General features: G+C 42.4%; 1 protein-coding gene across 4 annotated transcripts in view; it reads left to right on the top strand.

The window, feature by feature from the left end:
* Positions 1–20871, top strand: part of ZNF395 (zinc finger protein 395) — a 51408-nt gene that overhangs the window by 17582 nt on the left and 12955 nt on the right. For 3 of the 4 annotated variants that reach the window (XM_032215530.1, XM_032215528.1, XM_032215529.1), the window contains exons 2-6: positions 2182–2434; positions 8513–8814; positions 10936–11048; positions 17420–17646; positions 18441–18541. In XM_032215530.1, the coding sequence (XP_032071421.1) occupies positions 2192–2434; positions 8513–8814; positions 10936–11048; positions 17420–17646; positions 18441–18541 (986 nt within the window). In that variant the 5' untranslated portion in view covers positions 2182–2191. The other variant, XM_032215531.1, reaches the window with a different exon arrangement.

The following is a 20871-nucleotide window of genomic DNA, read 5'->3' on the forward strand; positions in this document are numbered from 1 at the left end:
ATGACTCCTGCTAGGTACTTAATAATTTCCATCTCCTGTTATCTTAATTGGATTATACCAAATCTCTGGGATCCTTTCCCAGAGTTTTTAGGAGCCACTTATAGCCCAGGAACCTCGCATTTGCTCCTCTGACATTGATTTATCCGTGCCCAATGGTGGGTTGTATTATAAGCATTTCTTTTTCAACCAGCTGAATTCTGAGCGCAACTGTCTGTTTACACAGCAGTGGCTTGCTGAGTTCTGAAAAAGCCATTCCTGAGCTTTGGGGCTAGAGCTTCCTGTCAGTACTGTCCCATGGGACATGCGTGGGTATTGGTTTTGCTTGTCTACTCTGTTCCTAAACTGTCTTTTAACACAAAGCACTCCCCAATTGATGCAAAACACAGAAATCTTTTTCTTTCTCGATTCTTTCATTGCAGAAGCTCAGGGTTGCATGTCTACACAAGGGAAACTTTCTTCTCTTTCTCCTCACTACTTTTAACTGCAAACAAAACCTGTTTTAACTGAAAATACATTCCTGGCTTGAACTCATGTGTGGATGCAATTAGTGAGCAGGACTTTCTCGGGGTGAGATCTGTTCCTTGCTTGATTCCAGTCTGAATAGTTTCAGCAGTCTGACATGGCTGAGGACTCCCATTTGGTTATATAGTGAATAGAATAGAATAGAATAGAATAACAGAGTTGGAAGGGACCTTGGAGGTCTTCTAGTCCAACCCCCTGCTTAGGCAGGAAACCCTACACCACTTCAGACAAATGGTTATTCAAGCTCCTCTTAAAGACTTCCAGTGTTAGAGCATTTGCAACTTCCGGAGGCAAGTTGTTCCACTGATTAATTCTTCTAACTGTCAGGAAATTTCTCCTTAGTTCTAAGTTGCTTCTCTCCTTGGTTAGTTTCTATCCATTGCTTCTTGTCCTGCCCTCAGGTGCTTTGGAGAATTGATTCCCTCTTCTTTGTGGCAACCCCTGAAATATTAGAACACAGCTATCATGTCTCCCTTCTTTTCATCAAACTAGACATACCCAGTTCCTGTAGTGCTGTAGACTTTTCCAAAGCAAACTGCAGGCCTAGTGAAAACACCTGCCCTCAATGCCATGAAGAATGTGTAGCCTCACATTCATTTGGGATATCTAGGCGAATGTTGGCTAGTAAGAGGTTGCAGGAATGTTGTGGCCACATTTTCTGGGTCCTTCAGGTACGATGGGCTCTGCCTGTATTTTCTTAGAGCTTCTGTTGCCTGCAGTTGGCAACTAGGAACCATAAAGTAAAAATATGTATGTGTGGAGTACGTGCGTGTCTGGATTTCCTCATAAAGGCTCTGCTTCCTTAGGATGGCTTGAGTGTTGTGCTTGAGAAGTGCAAAGCCGAACTGACAAACTGTGGTCTGTAAGCTCTTTTCTGTATACTCCAAGCTGTATAGCTCTAAGCACCTGCTGTGGCTGCTGTTGAACATCAAGAGACATGGTTTTAGCTATTCTGGTGACGGAAATGCAAAAAAGAAAAAAGAAAAAAAAAGAGGAGTTTACATTCTAACTAGCTTTCCATGAATGCCTCCAGTACCTCCAAATCTAAGGAAAAATCCAAACACCCTGGCCTCACCAAACAGATGACATGATCATACCCATTTTGCAGTATTGCCCTGCCAGGCTGAGACCTCTGTGCTTCCCCCACTTTGATAAAGTGTGACTCTTGACCAGCGCTGGGGTAGAGGTACTTCAGATTCCTTTGCAGGCTGTGCTATAATTCATGCTATCAATTGCTCATCCTTCCAGTAATTATTAATTACTAGGGCTGGTAACCTGGTATTGCCTGGGTATTTATTTATAGGGGGAAAATGTCCAAACCAAAGGTAATTTCTAATGTTGGATTTTCGCCCTTACTAGAGGGAGCCCCTTTGTGGAGTACTGTGAAGCCGTTGCCATGGCAACTCCACTGCACTGTACAGTAGAAGTCATTTTATGGCAGTACAGTAGAAACCATTTTAAGGCACAACAGGCTGTATCTTACCACCACAGTATTTATTTCCAGAGAGTAAGTCACCTGTGTACCAAGTTTGGTTGAAATTGCTTGAGGTGTTCCAGAGTTGTGCTGGAACACACACACACACACACACACACACACACACACACACCACACACACAAGCACAAAATAATAATGTCCTTTTCTTTTTTACTGATTGCAGTGTGTCCGTGATGGCGAGTGTGCTGTCCAGGAGGCTGGGGAAACGGTCCCTGTTGGGTGCCCGCATTTCTGCACCCCCTTTGCTGGGGGATGGGATGCTGATGACAGCTCAGGTTCATCCCCTGCAGCCAGAACACACCAGAGCATCTTCACATCAGAGCATCCTTTCATATGAGGATGGACACTTCAAGGAACATGTTGAAGCCTCTGGCAATCAGAACCAAAATTGGCCAATGCTACAACCTGGCCAAAAGGTACTGAATTTGGTGCTGATGACTATAAACCACCTTTCATCTAAAAAATGCTGGTATTAAAAAGAAACACAATTCTGTAATAACAAGCCATGCTGGTTCATTCGGTCAGCAAGTGAGAAAATAATTTTATTTAGGGGGAAAAAAGTAAAATGCTTAGGGAAACAAAAAAATTGGTTTGAGGCAGAAAAATGAGCAGGATTGCTATTGACACCAATTGCAACACCCTTGAGACATATTCCAGAGTTAGGGGGTCCATCATGGAGAATTCTGCCTCTTTTATTATGTGTAAAATATTTCTTAGGCTGAAGGTAATTGGATAAAGTCTTAACCAATGGAACAAATAATGAAAGACTTGCTGTTTCATATATTTTGATTTCTAGCCATTAAATTGGACTTAGAAATTAAATAGGAAACTAATTTAATTCCTTAAACCTTGGGGTAGATCAGTTTTTCCTACTTTGGCATCCTCTAGATATGTTTAGACTACAATTCCCAGAATTCCCTAGGTTGGAGAAAGCATCTCAAGAGTTTTACAACTGAAATTCTAGTAGCCAAATTCTTCAGGAGCTGAAGTTAGGGCAACAGCCACACAACAAATCAGTGGGTGTTATGGACTTCTTTTGTTGAGCTAATATTTACAGACGTATCTGCAAATATAAAAAAAAATCAGGGTTTTTTTGTGGGGAAGGAAACTATTTTATTTCTGTACCAACAAACATTTCATGTCAGGCTTCACAGTTTATTTGCACTGCCACAAGATGCCCATCCTGTCTCACTGCTGTGTAAATAGCTCAACCCCATCACATCACTTTGGCTATACTGGCTGAGGTAATGTGAATTACAGGTAGACATATTTGAAGGAAGTTAATCACATCTGTTCTAAGCCAATGATGTGAAAAGTTGGGTTAGTCTTTATTTCCAGTCTTCCTATGTTACTTGCACCCAGCCGGTATATTATAGATAGTTAAAAACACCAGACTAGAATCCAGGAACTGGGAGTTCTAGTTCTACCTTAGATGCAAAGGCAGTTAGTTGACCTTGGTCCAGTCTCCCTCCTCCCCTCTCTCTCCCTCTTCTCCCCCCTTCCCTCTATCTCTCTTTCTCTCTAGCAGACCTAGGAAGAAGAAGGCAAAGGCAAACCACTTCTAAAAATCTTGCTGAGGAAACTGCAAGGATTTGTCCAAGCAGTTGCCAGGAATCAACACTAATTTGAAGGCACAAATGAATAAATATAAATAATCTGCATTCTCTTGTCGGTATATAAATTGTTTTAAATGCATTTAGAATATCTCCCTAAACCATATAAAATAATGTAACAATGACAGCATGTAGTTCCCACTTGCACTATTATGAATGCTCAAGCATGGAGGTGAATTGAAATATATGTTTGGCTTATGACTAAATTATAACAATGCATTCTTTATTTCCAGGGGAAGGGTATTTCAAACAATGGGTGCAAGAGATGAGAGACCCTGTTCTCGATTGATACCCCATTTATAGATCTGATATAATACTGTGTAGAAATAATGGACAGCGATTTTGCACTTTTGTAAATGAATCAAATGGAACAGGCTATTCTTACTATGCTTTATTCATTCGATATCCCAAAAGATAAAGGAAAAGTTTTAGTGTCACGTGTCACCGGGGATTTAATGTACTCTAAAATTGCAGATTTAGCTGCACATGGTAGAATTTCCAATGAATTTCTATATATTTAAGAACTTGATTTCATATCGAGTGATGCATGTGATATTTGGAAAAAAAGGGTTACTTAAAATGTGGCTTGGTATCTCCTTTCCTTGGGGCTAATTTCCTGTTTCTTTTGTTAAATGTCAAGGACAGGTTGCTTTTCCAAATGGAAAATACTGACTGGCAGTGATGGGCACCAAGCCCAGCCTTTCTGGACGGTCCAGCTTGGGGAAGGTTGGGTTAAAAAAGTGTGAAATTAAGGTAACATTAGGGGACGACGACACAGAGAGAAATGTTGGGTGGCATTGCGGAAGAAGAGGAAATGTGAAGAAATCCTATTGTGAATTTCTATAAAAATAATTCTGGTTCCAAGTCTTTTGCTGGAGTTAGTGGGCTATAAAAAGAATGCATTCAAAACCACTCATCCACAGACTCAGCATGACCAGTGCCTAAAAGTATTTGGGAGCTTTAGGAAACAAAAATATATCCTCAAAAGCTGACCAAATGAAAATAGGCCTTCCCCTCAGCTAGTAAATGCCAGCATTGTTTTGCTTAGGTGAGTTGCTATTTCGGGCAGTGACACACTGTTTTGGGGGTTGCATTTAATAGTTGGCTTGCTAGAAACTTCCCCCCTGAAGGAGGCAGGTATGAGGTGCAAAAATTAATGCGTATTTATTACATAGGTGAATATATTACTTACACTCGTTTAGCTCACTGTAATCATCAGTTAAATCAAATTAAACTAAATACATAATTGATTGCTCCCTATTCACTTCTCGTCTCATATTAAAAATAACGTTGGAGACAATTTGGAGGGGCTTTGGGGGAATCTAAGACTTTGGGGATACACAGCTAGTGAAATTCAGCAGGTTCTGACAGGTTCTGGAGAACCGGTAGTGGAAATTTTGAGTAGTTCAGAGAACCAGCAAATACCACTTCTGGCTGGCCCCAGAGTGCAGAGGGAATGGAGATTTTGCGGTATCATTCCCCTGTAGTAGGGTGGGAATGGGGATTTTGCAGTATCCTTCCCCTGCCACTCCCACCAAGCCTCGCCCACAGAACCGGTAGTAAATGTCACCACTGGTACATATGGTCTGATTCAGAAGGTGCCACAACAGCTTTCAGGATTGTGTGGGTAGATTCTGCAAAGTCCCAGCTGCATGTCACCCAAGGCTAAGCAAAACAAACAGTTGAACCAACCAGCAAACTTTGCCTGAAATATGAACAGACCTCCCCTTGGGAGTTCTACCATTGGAGTTGTTCCCACTCCTTCTGCAAGTGGGTGATGTTCAATAGCAGCCTTGCAGATGGAGGTTGCTTACAATGGGTATCTGGTGCCCTCCTTATCTGCTGATCACTGGTCCTTAACGTATAACCACAATCAGAAGCAGAATTTCCATTCCTAAGCAAGGCTGTTGTTAAGAGAGTTGGGTCCAATTTTACAACCTTTTTTGCCACGATTGATAAATGAATTACTTAACAATGAATTATTTCATTGTTGTTAAGTAAATCATGCCATCATTAAGCGACTCCAGCTTCTACCATTAACACACAGGCAATCCTCGACCTAACAACATTTCATTTACGACTGTTCAAAGTTATAGCAGCGCTGAAAAAAGTGACATATGACCGTTTTTTCACACAACCATTGCACCATCCCCATGGTCACATAATCAAAATTCGGACACTTGGCAGTGTATTTATGACAGTTGCCATATCCCAGGGGTGGGGTGGGGTGGGGTTCATGTCATCCCCTTTTGTGACCTTCTGACAAGCAAAGTCAATGGGGAAGCCAGATTTGTTTAACAACCGTGTTTGCTAACTTTGACAACTGCAGGGATTCACTTAACAAATGTGGTCAGAAAGGTCGTAAAATGGGACACTTAATTTTGTCTCTGTTTAGCAACGGAAATTTGGGGCTCAGGTGTGGTCGTAAGTCAAGGACTAGGTGTAGTTAGAAACCAACTGGGAAGGTCGGAAATGGTGATCACATAATCACATGCTCTATCCCAGTGTTTCTCAACCTTGGCAACTTGAAGATGTCCGGACTTCAACTCCCAGAATTCCCCAGCCAGCGAATGCTGGCTGGGGAATTCTGGGAGTTGAAGTCCGGACATCTTCAAGTTGTCAAGGTTGAGAAACACTGCTCTATCCCTTGTTAATAGTTTGTTAACAGTTTGCCAAAAGCCCCAAATTTGGTCATGTTACTGTGGGGATTTTGCAACAGTTATACAGTGAGTGTGAGTATTGCTCATAAATCTCTCTCTCTCTTTTTTTTTTTGCTTTACAACACTCTGGGCAGTTTACGATATTAGCATTATTTGCATATTGCCCACAACAATCCGGGTCCTCATTTTACTGACCACAGAAGGATGGAAAGCTGAGTCATTCTTGAGCCCTGTCAGGATCGAATTCTAGGCTGTGGGCAGAGTTTGCCTGAAGTACTGCACTTAACCACTGCGCCACGAGGAGTCTTATAATAGATTTTGAAAGTGGATGGAAGTTGAACATTAACCTATTCATGAATACATTTTCATTGCATTAGATCTAACTGCAGCATTTTAACCTGCATACATAAAGTGCTCTACATCCTCTCTCATGTCAATTGATGCCTAACCTTAGAAGGAATGAGGACAGAGGCGGGCAACTACCACAACTTTACAATCTGGGGACTTCAGTTCCCAGAATTCCTGAGCCAGTCAGCCATGGTTGGCTCAGGAATTCTGGGAGTTGAAGTACACAGTTCATAAAGTTGCCAAAGTTGCTCACCCAAATTAGGAAGTATGTGGGCAAACTCCCTCCCTTCCTACACACACAGTCACAGATTCCCACAGAAATTTAGAGCAGAAAGCAGCAGAGGCTAAGTAATGATTCTAGGGAGTTGTCAAGAGCTCTACTGGACCCTGTACTGGGCTGCATGAGGCTACCACACACAGGTTGTACACAACTGTGACTTAATGCATATATTTTTTAATGGAGCGTTACAGATCCCGTCACTCCAGTTTTTCAGAACAGTAGGGTCAACTGCAGCTTCCCCAGTTTTTCCATATAGTAATTAGGATCCCTCTATAAATAACACCCCCAGGAATAACTTAACTCAAAGAGTGCCCCTCTTAGCCTGGATAAAATTACATACAAAAATAGACTTTAGGAAGTTAAGCAGCAAAAGGGAAAGACCTTTTTTCCATGGACTACCCAAGCATAGGCTAGTCATTCCCTTCCTGACTCTCCTAGCCAGATGAACTGCGCTGTCTTACTAGATTGCATGTGCTTTTGCATGCGCAGAGGAATGGTTGGAGAGATTTCATGAGTTTTTTGCTTATTCACCTATTCTGACACTCTTTGAGAGATTTCACAAAGCCTGATGGAAAGTCAGCTGACAATCACAGTGTGTCGCTTTCACTTAGAAGTTGAACCAGAGTGCAAAATACATCACATGCTGGTCATGTAGATATGGCTTCAGAGCACATACTGTATCTCTGTGAAAGAAAGCTGTGCCTTTCCTGTTGTTCAGGGATCTGGAAATGCATTTTGGAAGCCCTCCCATTATAAGGCATCAACACTCTGAATTTGTTTCAAAATGACATTTAGTGTAGTATCTTCTCTTTAACAATGGTCAGCCAGTTGCTTTACAACAGTGGTTCCCAAACTTGGCAACTTTAAGACTTGTGGACTTCAACTCCCAGAATTCTCCAGCTAGCTCTTCTGGCTGGAGAACTCTGGGAGTTGAAGTCCACAAGTCTTAAAGTTGCCAAGTTTGGGAAACACTGCTTTACAACATGGTCCCCAACCTTTTGGGCATTAGGGACCGGTTCTGTAGAGAGACGTTTTTCCGCAGACCGGAGGGGGCGTGGTTTCGTGTACTGCCTGCATCCAGCAGATGGGGCTTCGCTTGTTTCTGCAGCCCGGTTTCTGGCATGCCCTGGACCAGTGCCAGTCCATAGACCCCTGCTTTACAAGCTTAAGCACCATAGCTACTCCTGTTCATTGCCTCTGAACATAGGGTGCTATTGGTGGCACAGCGGTTAGCATGCAGTACTGCAGGCTACTTCTGCTGATTGTCAGTTGTCTGCAATTTGGCAGTTCGAATCTCACCAAGCGCAAGGTTGATTCAGCTTTCCATCCTTCCGAGGTCAATAAAATGAGGACTCAAATTGTTGGGGGCAATATGCTGACTCCGTAAACCGCTTAGGGCTGTAAAGCACTGTGAAGCGGTATATAAGTCTAAGTGCTATTGCTATTTGAACACTTGGCTCATAGTTATTGGTAGGTTTGGCTTTGGTTTGTTTGTTTATGTTAGGAAAAATGGAAACAAGGACAATAAAACAGGTTAACTCATTTGGAGACCAGAATAACCATTATGACTGATAGTGGCTTTTCTTCCTACAGGTATACGTCTTTTACAATGGGCAAGAAAGTGCTGGGCTGGTGGAGTACCATGACCCGGTCAGTCACGAAGTGAAGGTGTTGCTCCCAGAAAAAGGTTTTTATGTCACTAGGAAAGATGACGAAGTGAGACTGGCTGAAGTTATGATGTCACCTCTCCCCAAACTGGAGATGGATCTTGGAACCCCTACAACAATGGATTATAGCCCGGTTCCTGTGGTGATGGAGCATTGCACCTCTGCAGCAGACATTGCTGTGACATCTGCTTTGAGATCGGTTTCTAGGAGTATTGATGTACCAAAAAGGTGGGTGGTTTGGAATGCCCATTTGGCTGTAGTTATGCAATATTGCATAACGATTCCATAATAACTTAGGGATTTTTCCCCCCTTGGCTGAAACAAAATGTGGAAAGCAGTCCCCCCCCCTGCTGTTTTCTTTCCCTTTCATTTTATTAGGTTGAAAGCACAAAGGCAAATACAGCTTTGTTTGCACTTAATCTTACATAAGCTACTCTAGGAGCCTTTTCAGCTGAAGGGTGGTAGATGGAGCTATTTATAATATTTTAAACAAATGAGTAAATAATTTGCAGCCACAAACTAAAATAACATATCTTGACTAAGATGCCTTGGCGATAATAGTTTATACCGTGATCTACCCATTAGGCTAGTGGAAACATGCTCCATGAAGGGTTGCCTTTGGAGATAATCCAGTAGCTGGACTGGGTGCAAATTACAACAGGCAAGTTTGTTGTAAGGACAATTCCCCTGGGGTATGGATCTTTCCTATTTTGAAGTTGCTATACTGGTTATTAGTAAGCTTTAGGGCCCAATTCAAAGTGCTGCCCATTACTTTTAAAGCCTTTACTGGTCAATATTGAGTTATAATATTGAGCCAGGGTGGCACAGTGGTTAGGATGCAGTACTGCAGGCTACTTCTGCTGACTGCCAGTTGCCTGCAATTTGGCACTTCACATTTCACCAGACTCAAAGTTGACTCAGCCTTCCATCCTTCCAAGGTGGTTAAATTGAGGACCCAGATTGTTGGGGGCAATATGCTGACTCTGTAAACCACCTAGAGAGGGCTGTAAAAGCACTGTAAAGTGGTATATAAGTCTAATAGCTATTGCTATTACTATAACCAGCAGCACCTTGCTAACGTAGAATTTGCCTCTTTGGAAGGGCAATATACACTGAGACCTTTTTCCATGCAGGGTATCTAAAGTATAGGCTATATGATAGACCTCCTTGGTAGTGGCCCCTCTTTATGGAACAAGCTACTCCTGGAAGGATAGAGACCTTCATTCCTCTTTGCTTTATAAAAGCAAGTTTAAGTTGTATTATGTTTTGTTCAGGGCTTTTGGCCCTTAGTTATGTCTGAGCAGCCATTATAAGTGGTACCATTGTTATTAAGGTTTGGTTGTAATGATTGTATTTTAGAACTTCATTTGCTGCCTAGTATCTGTAGTGGCTGGGGCAGCCTATAAAAACTACAATAAAGTAGGTAAACAAATAAATCCTAAATGCTTCAAAATGAATTAAGAAAAAAAGAGAGATAACAACGCCAACAAAATTGATCTAAAATCTGCTACTGTCCAATTGAAACAATCATATTACATTTAGTTGTTAAGAAAAGTGTTAAGAGAAGAGAAAATGTAAATGCTGCCCATTAACGTATCTGGTACTGAAGTTGAAAGACTGCTTCAATATGTTTTGGCTTTCTGGTGTTTTAGGCGACTACTGCAATTTATTTTTCACTCCAGTGGGTAGAGTTAGAGTCTCTTCCACCTGTACACCTCCATTGAGCCCCAGCCCCTCCAAAATTATAATAGGCTCCTTATATAAATAAGAAATTCCAAAAAGTTTTCTGATCTGCTTGTTTTTAAAATTGACAGTGGAAGCTATTCCTACTAACTTCAAGAGGTCTGCTTTTATGACCAGCAGGGAAGGGGTGGGGTTGTTCATGTTAAAAGCTCCCTTTAGAACAGGGGTCTCCAGCCTTGGCAACTTTAAGACTTGTGGACTTCAATTCCCAGAATTCCTCAGCCAGCTTTGTTTTGCTGGCTGACGAATTCTGGGAGTTGAAGTCCACAAATCTTAAAGTTGCCAAGGCTGGAGACCCCTGCTTAGGGTGGAAGAGACAAGAGTCCAAATCTTGTACAGATCCAGAAGAAAAGACCTGGATTCCCTTGAATTTGTGGCTGTTAATGACTTGTTAAAAGTTGAGACTTTGATCAAAATGCTTTACCGGTTGCTTTTTAATGAATAACTTGTGCCCGAAGAAGAACGTCTTGCAAGAAAACAAATGCAAGAGTCATGAAATACTTGAGATGGAATTGTGGGATGAGCAATGTCTTCGCTAGGATAGTTGGTCTGTTGATTCTTTTGGGGGGAACCATCTTATTCTTCCCCTTCCTTCTCTCATTGCAGGAAACCAGATGCTGCAGTAGAGATGGATGAGATGATGGCAGCAATGGTGTTAACCAGCTTATCCTGTAGTCCTGTGGTGCAGAGTCCCCCTAACAATGAGGCCAGCATCTCTAGTAAGTTTGACAGCAAAGGGCCTCTGATGGCCATTTGGCATTCTGTGCCAAAACAAAACTGGTTTAGTGCATAGCTCCTGCAGTGCAAGCACTGAGACCACAATGGCTTAGCTTTGATACAGCTTAGCTGTATCAGCCCAAATGGAGGTTCTCCTATTGTTGTTGGAACACAAGTTCCAGGATTCTACCATGTTGGCTGCTGATTCCGGATATGACAGTCCCGGCACATTTGGAGAATGCCAAGATGGAAGTGATTATTTGCAACACAGACATTTCAGTATCTGCTTTTTCTTGAATACACATACCTGAGAATTTAGGCGATCCATAGAAATATCTTAGCATCTTTTTTAAAAACAATTTTTATTTGTTTTTTAAACAAGGACAAACAAACATAAAAATAAAAAAAAATCTTCATTACAAATTGTAGAAAGTATGTCAGTTGGTTACAGTATTTCCATGCGTCTCTTCCATAGTCGCCACCTGCTTTTAATATCAAATTGCATATTTTAAATTTACCTATATTCATGTATATCACAAGTATTATATCTCAATCTTAATTTGACTATAATTGTTTTTACGTCCTTTTATATATAATATTCAAAATCTAGAATAGGATTATATGATAACATTCCATTAAATCATCCTAAAATCACCCAATCACAATAATCTTTATAACATATTCTAGATAAAGCTTTTAAACCTCCTCTCATAATCTCCATATATTGTTCATATAAAATTTCATATTATCAAACTAATATATCTATATGTATTGTTATCATTATTAATCATTATTTAACTATCGCTATTGTCGCTTCATTTTATACATACTACTAGTAAACTAAATTTAACTTAATTTTTATTATACATTTTCATTGCATCAACCTGTATCCCTCCAGCAATAGTATGGTCTTATATCTCTTGCCATTTGTAGCATTAATGTTCTAGTTACTTTCTTAATAAATCTTGTATAATCTCTTTTTTTGAGGCAACAATGTGGGCAATCCGGAACTGGAAAATTAGGCTAATGTGCCCAGAGCAGTTTTCAGCTTATATCAGAAAACTTTCTGATTAAAAAAATAAGGCAAATGAGGCTGATTAAGAAAATTTCCATTAATTGTAGATTTGGGATATGAAATTTCTACCCTGAAATAATGATTGCAGGGGAGAATTCTGTGATGATGCTGATGGTATGGAATAGAGTCCTTTTTTTAAAAGAAGTCAAGAAAACTTCTCTATTTCAATTGGAAGTATTTTAATTCTGTTGAAAAGCCTTTTTTGGGGTAAGCGTTATTGATACTTGATGACTTTTAATTGTTTAGCCACTTTGCAACTCAATTTTGAAAGTTGTGTAAAAGAGAAAGTGGCATAAACATAGGGAGTAGAATAGCATTAAGTGCCTTGGCCAACACAACAGACTGTTCAATTCAGCTTTTAGAGATCCAACTTTTCTGCTCTACTTCTTTGGTCTTTTGGGTTTCTTGGCTACCTGCCCCAAATCTGTGTTTCTAAAGCCCTCATTTCTTTCAAACTTTCTTCTTGTTAAACGGCTCACATATCTCTTTCTTATGTCCTGGACAAGCGTTTCTTAAAAGTAGGCCATACCCAGTTCAGATCCAGAATTTTGTTCCAGCTGTGAGGTTTAAGAATGAAGTGTACATCATAGTAAACCAAGTCCCCTTTTGATACCTTCTGGGTTTTACCAGATTTTCCTTCCCAGCTTTTCTCTCTTTGCCATGGTTTTACTAAACCTTTTTGCTTATCGATTCTGGCTCTCTTATGTACTTAGCATTCCACATGTTTCTGAACTCTTGAAAATCTGCTCCAACATTTCCTGGCATAAAGTGGGTCTGTTAATATTGTCTGGCGAACTGTTTTAAGAGTTGCAGAATGGGGAATAAAGGAAGATGGCATATGGGGCACTTTTGCAGTTCTTGTTCCTTTTGATGAAGTATGCATGAGCAAGTTTCCCCAGAGATTGTCCCCGGTTATTGAGTTCTAGCACATAAGGAGAATATCTTCTTTGCTAGAACTGGCTTCTGACACTTCCTTGATGCTCACCTGTTTCTACTGCAAAACACATTGAAATGCTCTTCTTCCTTGGCTCCTAAGAAAATGAGAAAGGGATTTTTAGTATTATTTTTTATTATCTTTCTCTTGCTTCCAGTACAGGAAAAGGCTGACTTGAGGATATGTTCTGTGAGAACAGACGGAACAAACTTGGGATGTTCAGTCTGAAGAAAAGAAGACTTAGGGGAGGCATAATAACCAAGTTCAGACACTTAAAAGGAAGATGGCCATGAACGCTTCTCCATGGCTGCAGAAACCTGGCTCACAAATAATGTATATTAGTTGTAGCTATCTAGATTTCAGTTAAATACAAGGAAACACTTGATAGTAAAATTTATACAACAGGAAAGTAGCTCAAAGGTGGAAGTGGTCGTTTCTCCATCTCTAGAGAATTTTAAGATGTTGGATAGCTGCCTCGCAGTTTAATTAATCTTTGTGCTCATTAAGGGTTAGGGGTCTTCAGACTTTCTGGCTGGGGAATTCTGGAAGTTGAAGCCCGCCCACATACCTTCAAGCTGCTTATGGCCTCTTTCAACTCTGTGATTCCTTTATTGTCTTGAGTTGCTATTTCCATTTGCCACATCCCTTACCCCTTGGTCATGTTCCAAAGCCTGAAGATAAGGATTTAGTTTGCTATGATGTTTGAAAACCAGCACAACACTTTAGAGATTTTTTTTAGAGATTTTATTAATATTTGTAGGCCGCCCTTTTCCCTGAGGGGACTCAGGGCGGCTCACATAAAATCAGGGAGGGGGAATACAAACATTGACATAGAGACATATAATAAAATAGCAAGCAACATACATTCATCATTCGGGAGGGGCGCCTATCCTTGTCCCCAGGCCTGACGGGCGAGCCAGTTCTTAAGGGCTGTGCGGAAGGCCTGGACGGTGGAGAGGGTACGAATCTCCACGGGGAGCTCGTTCCAAAGGGTCGGGGCTACTACTGAGAAGGCCATCCTCCTTGTAGTTGCCAGCCGGCACTGGCTGGCCGATGGAATACGGAGGAGGCCTAATCTATGAGATCTTATTGGTCGCAGGGAGGTAATTGGCAGAAGGCGGTCTCTCAAGTATCCAGATCCACTACCATGCAGGGCTTTATGGGTGACTAATAACACCTTGAAGCGCATCCGGAGATCGACAGGTAGCCAGCGCAGCTCGCGGAGGATAGGTGTTATGTGGGTGAACCGAGGTGCACCCACGATCACTCGCGCGGCCGCGTTCTGTACTAGCTGAAGTCGCCGGATGCTCTTCAAGGGCAGCCCCATGTAGAGCACATTGCAGTATTCCAGCCTAGAGGTCACAAGGGCCCGAGTGACTGTTGTGAGAGCCTCCCGATTCAGGTAGGGTCGCAACTGGCGCACCAGGCGAACCTGGGCGAATGCCCCCCTGGTCACAGCCGTCAAGTGGTGGTCAAACGATAGCTGTGGATCCAGGAGGACTCCCAAGTTGCGAACCCTCTCTGAGGGGTATAGAATTTGACCCCCCAGCCTGAGTGATGGAATATTGATCGAATCTTTGGGAGGGAAGCACAACAGCCACTCGGTCTTTTCTGGGTTGAGCACAAGCTTGTTAACCCTCATCCAGTCCATAACGGCCTCAAGGCCTCGGTTCATCACGTCTGCCGCTTCATTGAGTTGGCACGGGGCGGACAGATACAGCTGGGTATCGTCCGCATATTGATGGTATCTGATCCCGTGCCTGCGGATGATCTCTCCCAGCGGTTTCATGTAGATGTTGAATAGTAGGGGGGATAAGACCGAGCCCTGAGGCACCCCATAAGTTAGGGGCCTAGGGGACGATCTCTGCCCCCCCACTAACACCGACTGCGACCTGTCCGAGAGGTAGGAGGAGAACCACCGCAACACGGTGCCTCCCACTCCCACCTCCCGCAGTCGTCGCAGAAGGATACCATGGTCGATGGTATCGACTTGAGGGACATGTAGAGAAAATATACCAGAATATTGATATGCCACTATGAAATGAGGAAGGTGCAGTTCCCATAGGTAGGCTGCTGTTTGCACCTAGATGGGTAGCTTCACAATTCACCAGAAGGATGCCCACAGGTAGAGGCCAGTTCATAGACTCTGTTGGATATGTGTATATACACATTCTTGAATCTCCCATCCACCCCCAATTATTTAAACTTTTGTCCCTCTTTCTCTTTTTTAAAATCAATTTCTGAATTTATGGGGGTTAGAATCCAGGAGTGGAGGCTGTAAACTCAGCATGTTATATGTCAGAGGGAAGAAGTCAATACTGATTGGCTGATATTCTTGGATAGACTGTGGTTGTATTCAGGGAACCGAGCTAATTCTATGGCAGATTTGATTTGTGAGTTGCCAAACATGCCTTCTCCTTGTTTGATTTGTTTGAATTCCCAGCCTTGCCTGCAGTCCTAATACTTCCTGGTGGTTCTCTACCAAAATACAAATAAGTTTAAAATACTTAGCTTTTTGAATGCTACCACCTATCTTGGCAGGGGTCTCCAGATGTAGGAATGGGATTGTGAGGACAGATTGGTAGGTGGGAAAAGGGTACTGCCCCACCCCTCTTTCATACCAAAAAATCTCTTTAAATATCCTTTTGCCTACTAAGTTTGAGCCAAATTCAGAACTTTTCTAGCAGAATTGTCTGTGAGAAGCCTGTAAGTAGAAACCCCTGAGACTGGCTGTTTGTGGACAGCAGTAAAACTTTACCTATAATCCCTCCAGCACACCCAGCCATTGGAGAACTGCTAGAGAAACAGCTGGCTGGGTTAGGAATGGTGTCTGCAGTCCACAGTGGAGGGAGGGGGTTGTGTAATCCAACCCCTGGCTGCCGCTTCCAGTGATGCTCAGACCTATTACGGGAGTAATAGGCACCAAGAAGAGCCAGTGTCTTTATATGGAGGCACTTCCCATAAGCCTCTTTGGACTTCTGTGTGTCTATTTAAAAATAGGAGCCTTCCAGCGTGGGAAATGCAGGTGCTTTGCAGTCAACTAGGACAGTCAGGCCTGTTGTATGTCTGGATGCTGGACTGGCAGTGAAGGTGTGAAAAGGCTTCTAAAATGGAGAAGAGGGGGAATATCCTGTGCCTTTTCCTGTCATTCCCTTCCTGATTCCAACTTCACAGAGAAATATTATATACGAAAATATAAATTCATCTTGATTGAATTCAGTGGAACTTTGTCTCAGAAAATGCTTACAGGACTGTAGTCTCAGTAAGTGGCAGAAATTTGTAAACTTACTCTGAGTAAGCTAAGCAGGGTTGAGCCCGGTTAGGACTTTAAAGGGAAGCTGTCAGGGATGTAGGCTGGATTGGAAAATCCATACAACATCCTGGAAGTGGCAACCACTCTTGTTCTGTGGCCATGGAAACTGTAAGGCCATGCCCATACAGCAGTGGTGGGATTCAAATTTTTTTAAATACCGGTTCTGTGGATGTGGGTTAGTGGGCATGGCATGGGTTGGTGGGCGTGGCAGGGGAAGGATACTGTAAAATCTCTATTCCCTCTCCACTCCAGGGGAAGGTTACTGCAAAATCCCCATTTTTGTGTTTGTTTTAAAACGTCAAATGCTAACAGTAAAAAGCAGACTGCTGAATGAAAACACAAATTTTCTTACTCCCCTGTGCTTCGGTTGGCATGCTCTTGGGAGGCAAGGAATTATTATTAACTAAGAAATTTAAGGTAGCAGGTACAGTTTTCTTCCGGGTGATGTTCATACCAACTTTAATAAACTACAGTAGTTACATGAGAGGCTGTGATTGGTCTAAAAAACGCTATGGCCAAGTGGGATTTAAATTTACGGTTTCTTGTTTTGTCTGGCTTTTGAACTGTTGCAGAGATCAGAGCTCTCCGTAGCCATTGAAAGAATAATTTAATCTAAACTAGTCCACCTCTTCCATTCAGTGCTATCTTCCTCCATCTATACCTATATCAGGGATGGGGAACCATGGTCTTTGGCCAGGGGTGAAATCAACTTACCTTCGCTACTGGTTCACAAATGTGAATGGGCGGGCGCACTTGCTTCATTTGCGTGTGCTACCTCCGGGCATGAACAGAGCGTCAAAAATGGGACGTGATGATGTCTGGGCGGGTTGGCAGAGCCTCCTGCCGCCAGCGCTACCAGTTCGCCGGAAACCGGTTGGAACTGGTTGAATTTCACCACTGCCCTTGGCTCATGTTATAAAAGGTCATGGTTCCCCATTCCTGCTCCGTGTAAAAGTGATGAAGGTGCTAAACTGAATAGAGAATCAACTTAACTGCTCAAGAGCTCAATAAAAGCGTTATTCACCTGTTTATCCTCTCACTTTGTCTTCAGCATCCCAAGCAACCTGTGATGCCTGGAAAGAAAGTGGTGACATGTCAGATGGCGGGAGCAGTACCACAAGTGGGCACTGGAGTGGCATCTCCACCCCTTCTCCCCCACACTCAGAGGCCAGCCCCAAGTACTCGAACGAGGCCTTCAGTTCGCCTCGGGCTGATGATGGCTTTGAAACGGACTCGGATCCCTTTCTCTTTGAAGAGCCTGCTCCAAGGAAAAGGAAGGTACATAATATGACTATAAGATGGGGAACGAATTGTTCCATAGAAGGTGCAGGTCTAAATATAGATTTCTCCCTATCGGATCAAGAAAGAAAAGTATCTACGCAAGCCTGCTCTTCCAGAATTTGTATTTTTACTATCAGAGCTACATCATTACTGTTTCTATCCACTCCATTAATTCTTGTTTAATTATTTGTCAGGACTTTGTATGCTGGGTTTTCCTCAAGGTCTTATATTGTGTAGAGCCCTTTCCCTTCCAGTTTTTCACCTAAACAACATCCTATGAGTAGGTGGGCCTGAGAGACAATGTACCTTCCATGCCTGAGGTGGATCTGAACCTGGGACTTCCAAGTCCTAGTTTAACACCTTAATCATGATAATATCCTTGTTCTCATTTTTACTGGCAACTGTTTTAACTCTGATTGGCTAACAATGGAAATGTATTAATTTTGATGGGAATAGGACTTATTTTGATTTTTTTTTTTAAAAGGAAGTTGATATAAAACTGAGCCATCGTTCGGAGAACTGTTAACTTCAACAGAATCAAGAGAAGAATAAAGTCAGGGGTGTCAAATTTGTGGCCCATGGGCCAGATGCGTCACATGCTGGCCACACCCACCCCTGATTTGGCGAAAGAGAAAAAGTTGCGATATGTCATGTGATGGCAACATGACGCCGCAAATTTGACACCTCTGAATAAAGAGGTGCGGTCACCAGAAATTAAGAATTCTGGGGGGGTTAGGTTTTGCGCAACTTATATATGGCCATCAATTGACTTAGAGTTGTTTTTCTTCTAGAATTCAGTGAAAGTGATGTACAAATGCTTGTGGCCCAGCTGTGGCAAAGTCCTTCGCTCCATTGTTGGAATTAAGAGGCATGTGAAGACCCAGCATCTGGGGTAAGGCCTTAAATTGCAGTTGTCACATTTGCACAGTTACATTGGAAAGTATTACCAGTAGATATAATTATACAGTATTACAAAACAGTAACTGGAGTGGGGATAGTTTGATGCCGAATCTGGACTTTTTCATCTTCCAATATGATCCTCATGAATGGTTGCTGGAGGGTGAAATCAGATCCTAAGGAGGGACTTAAGATGGATTTTGGTGTACTGCAGACGATGATCCTTGCCCCTGCTGACCATGTTAAAGGAGGTGGCTGGGGTTCCCATTTTTTCCCCACTGGTGAATAAAATGAGTTTATTGGCGTTTGTCATTCACCCCATTATAATTCACCTTTCCTTTATGAGGCTGCAAAGATGATACGATGAGTAACTTACTGTTCTGACCAAGGCTTCCCAAGAGCATGAAGCAAACTTCTTGTCCTGACAAAAACTTTTATTAATTTACTGTGAATTCTGCTCATTCACATCCAGCGAAGTCTTTCAAGGTAGGATTTACAGTCACAGACCTTATCTGGCTTGGAGAGCTGCCAGGCCGATATCTGCAAAACCTGCCAAGGAATCTCGGAGAGTCAGGAACCATTTAAGCGAACTAATTGTCTCCTGCAAACTGCACTCCCCTTTCGCTCCTCTCTTATTTCTTCTGGAAGTCCCTTTGTGGCCTTATTCCCAAGTCGACCCCTGTTCTTTAGCTGTTCCCTTTGTCTGGCAGCTCTGCGCATGCGCACACTGGGAACAGGCTCTAGCTGTTTGTCTGCCTCACTGATGTCTGACTCTGAAGGCAGCTGATAACTGGCATATAGCTCTGCCTCCTTCTTGGCCTCCAACACAGAGCCCTCATCAGAGCCTTCTCCAGATTCCATAACTGGCCCATGTTCCTCCCCAACTTCCTCACTGTCCGAATCTGCTGCCAGCTCTGCTGGCTGCTGGCGGGTCACAACACTTACTGAGTCAAGTTCATGCTCCGGATGTATAGTTCACGTTATTTGGAAGGCCCAGATCAGGGTTTTGAGGTTGGGTACGTTTGAAACATTGAAAGGAGGTATCTATGCTTACAAAATGTTTGCTATGGTGTGCGCAGCTAGTCACAAAGCACTCATTTACCATAGTTGCAGGAGTTTCATGGTATCTTCTGTAGTTCCCCAGAATGGGTATTAGAATGCTTAGTTCTTTATTTTTGTGTGGGGCTGTTGGGCGCAATTCTAAACAAAATATGATATATTCATCGACTCCTTATGATCGTCCACGAGACTTGAAAATGCCAACTTTTCAATTGAGTTAAAAACGGAAGTGAAAACAGTGAATTAAAACTAAAATGAAGTTAACACTGAACTTAACTCAGTAGAGTTGAAATTGAAAATTTCAAGAAAGAAAAGGGGTAAGTGGGTTGGACGTAGGGAAATGCCATATGGGTTGTTTGTAAGCATATTATCTGCCCTTGAGATACTTGATCGTGTTCATCATTTTTTGAATCATCTTCTTTGCTGTGATGGGGTTATATTTATTGGGAATTCCTGGAAGACAGCACTTGTTCGGGGAAGGCAGTCATTTATTTTTGGTTTTTTTGTGAGTTACAGAATATAATTTAGTCTGGATTTGAGCATTGCCAGCTATTTTCTCTGGCTTGAATGTAGTCTTGGTTACCTGGCTAGAAATGACAGAACCGTGTTTGATATTCGCTGTGTGGTTATGGGGCCCTCTTGCGGGGAGAATTGGTTATACTTTCCCCATCTTTTTAAATATCTTCTTTTGCTTTCAATGATCTTTAGTTCTGTTGAGCTTTGCTCCTTCAGTTAACTTTTCTCTCGTTGATTTGTTCTTTTAGCAGATGAATTATTTTAACAGTGCATAATACCAGAGAAGCTTAGAGGATAAGTTATGAATGGAGTTAGATGAGAGTTTTGCAGTCCATAGGGGAAAGGTCTGCATTCACCAGTTAATTGTTCTGCTCCAAAAGCCTTGGCACCAAAAAGGGATCAAGTGAACCTGAAAAATTATTCCCATCTTGTTGTATCTGTTGCAGCAGATGGACTTAGTCGAGCCGAGGTGGCGCAGTGGTTAAATGCAGCACTGCAGGCTACTTCAGCTGACTGCAGTTCTGCTGTTCAAATCTCACCGGCTCAGGGTTGACTCAGCCTTCCATTCTTCCGAGGTGGGTAAAATGAGGACCAGGATTGTTGTTGGGGGCAATATGCTGACTCTGTAAACCGCTTAGAGAGGGCTGAAAGCCCTATGAAGCGGTATATAAGTCTAACTGCTATTGCTATTGCTATTCTGCATTCTTGCCTTTGCTACTCTATGAGCAGAATGTTACCCTAAAAAAAAGG

This window comes from Thamnophis elegans, chromosome 4, assembly GCF_009769535.1.
Source record: "Thamnophis elegans isolate rThaEle1 chromosome 4, rThaEle1.pri, whole genome shotgun sequence".
NCBI lineage: Eukaryota > Metazoa > Chordata > Lepidosauria > Squamata > Colubridae > Thamnophis > Thamnophis elegans.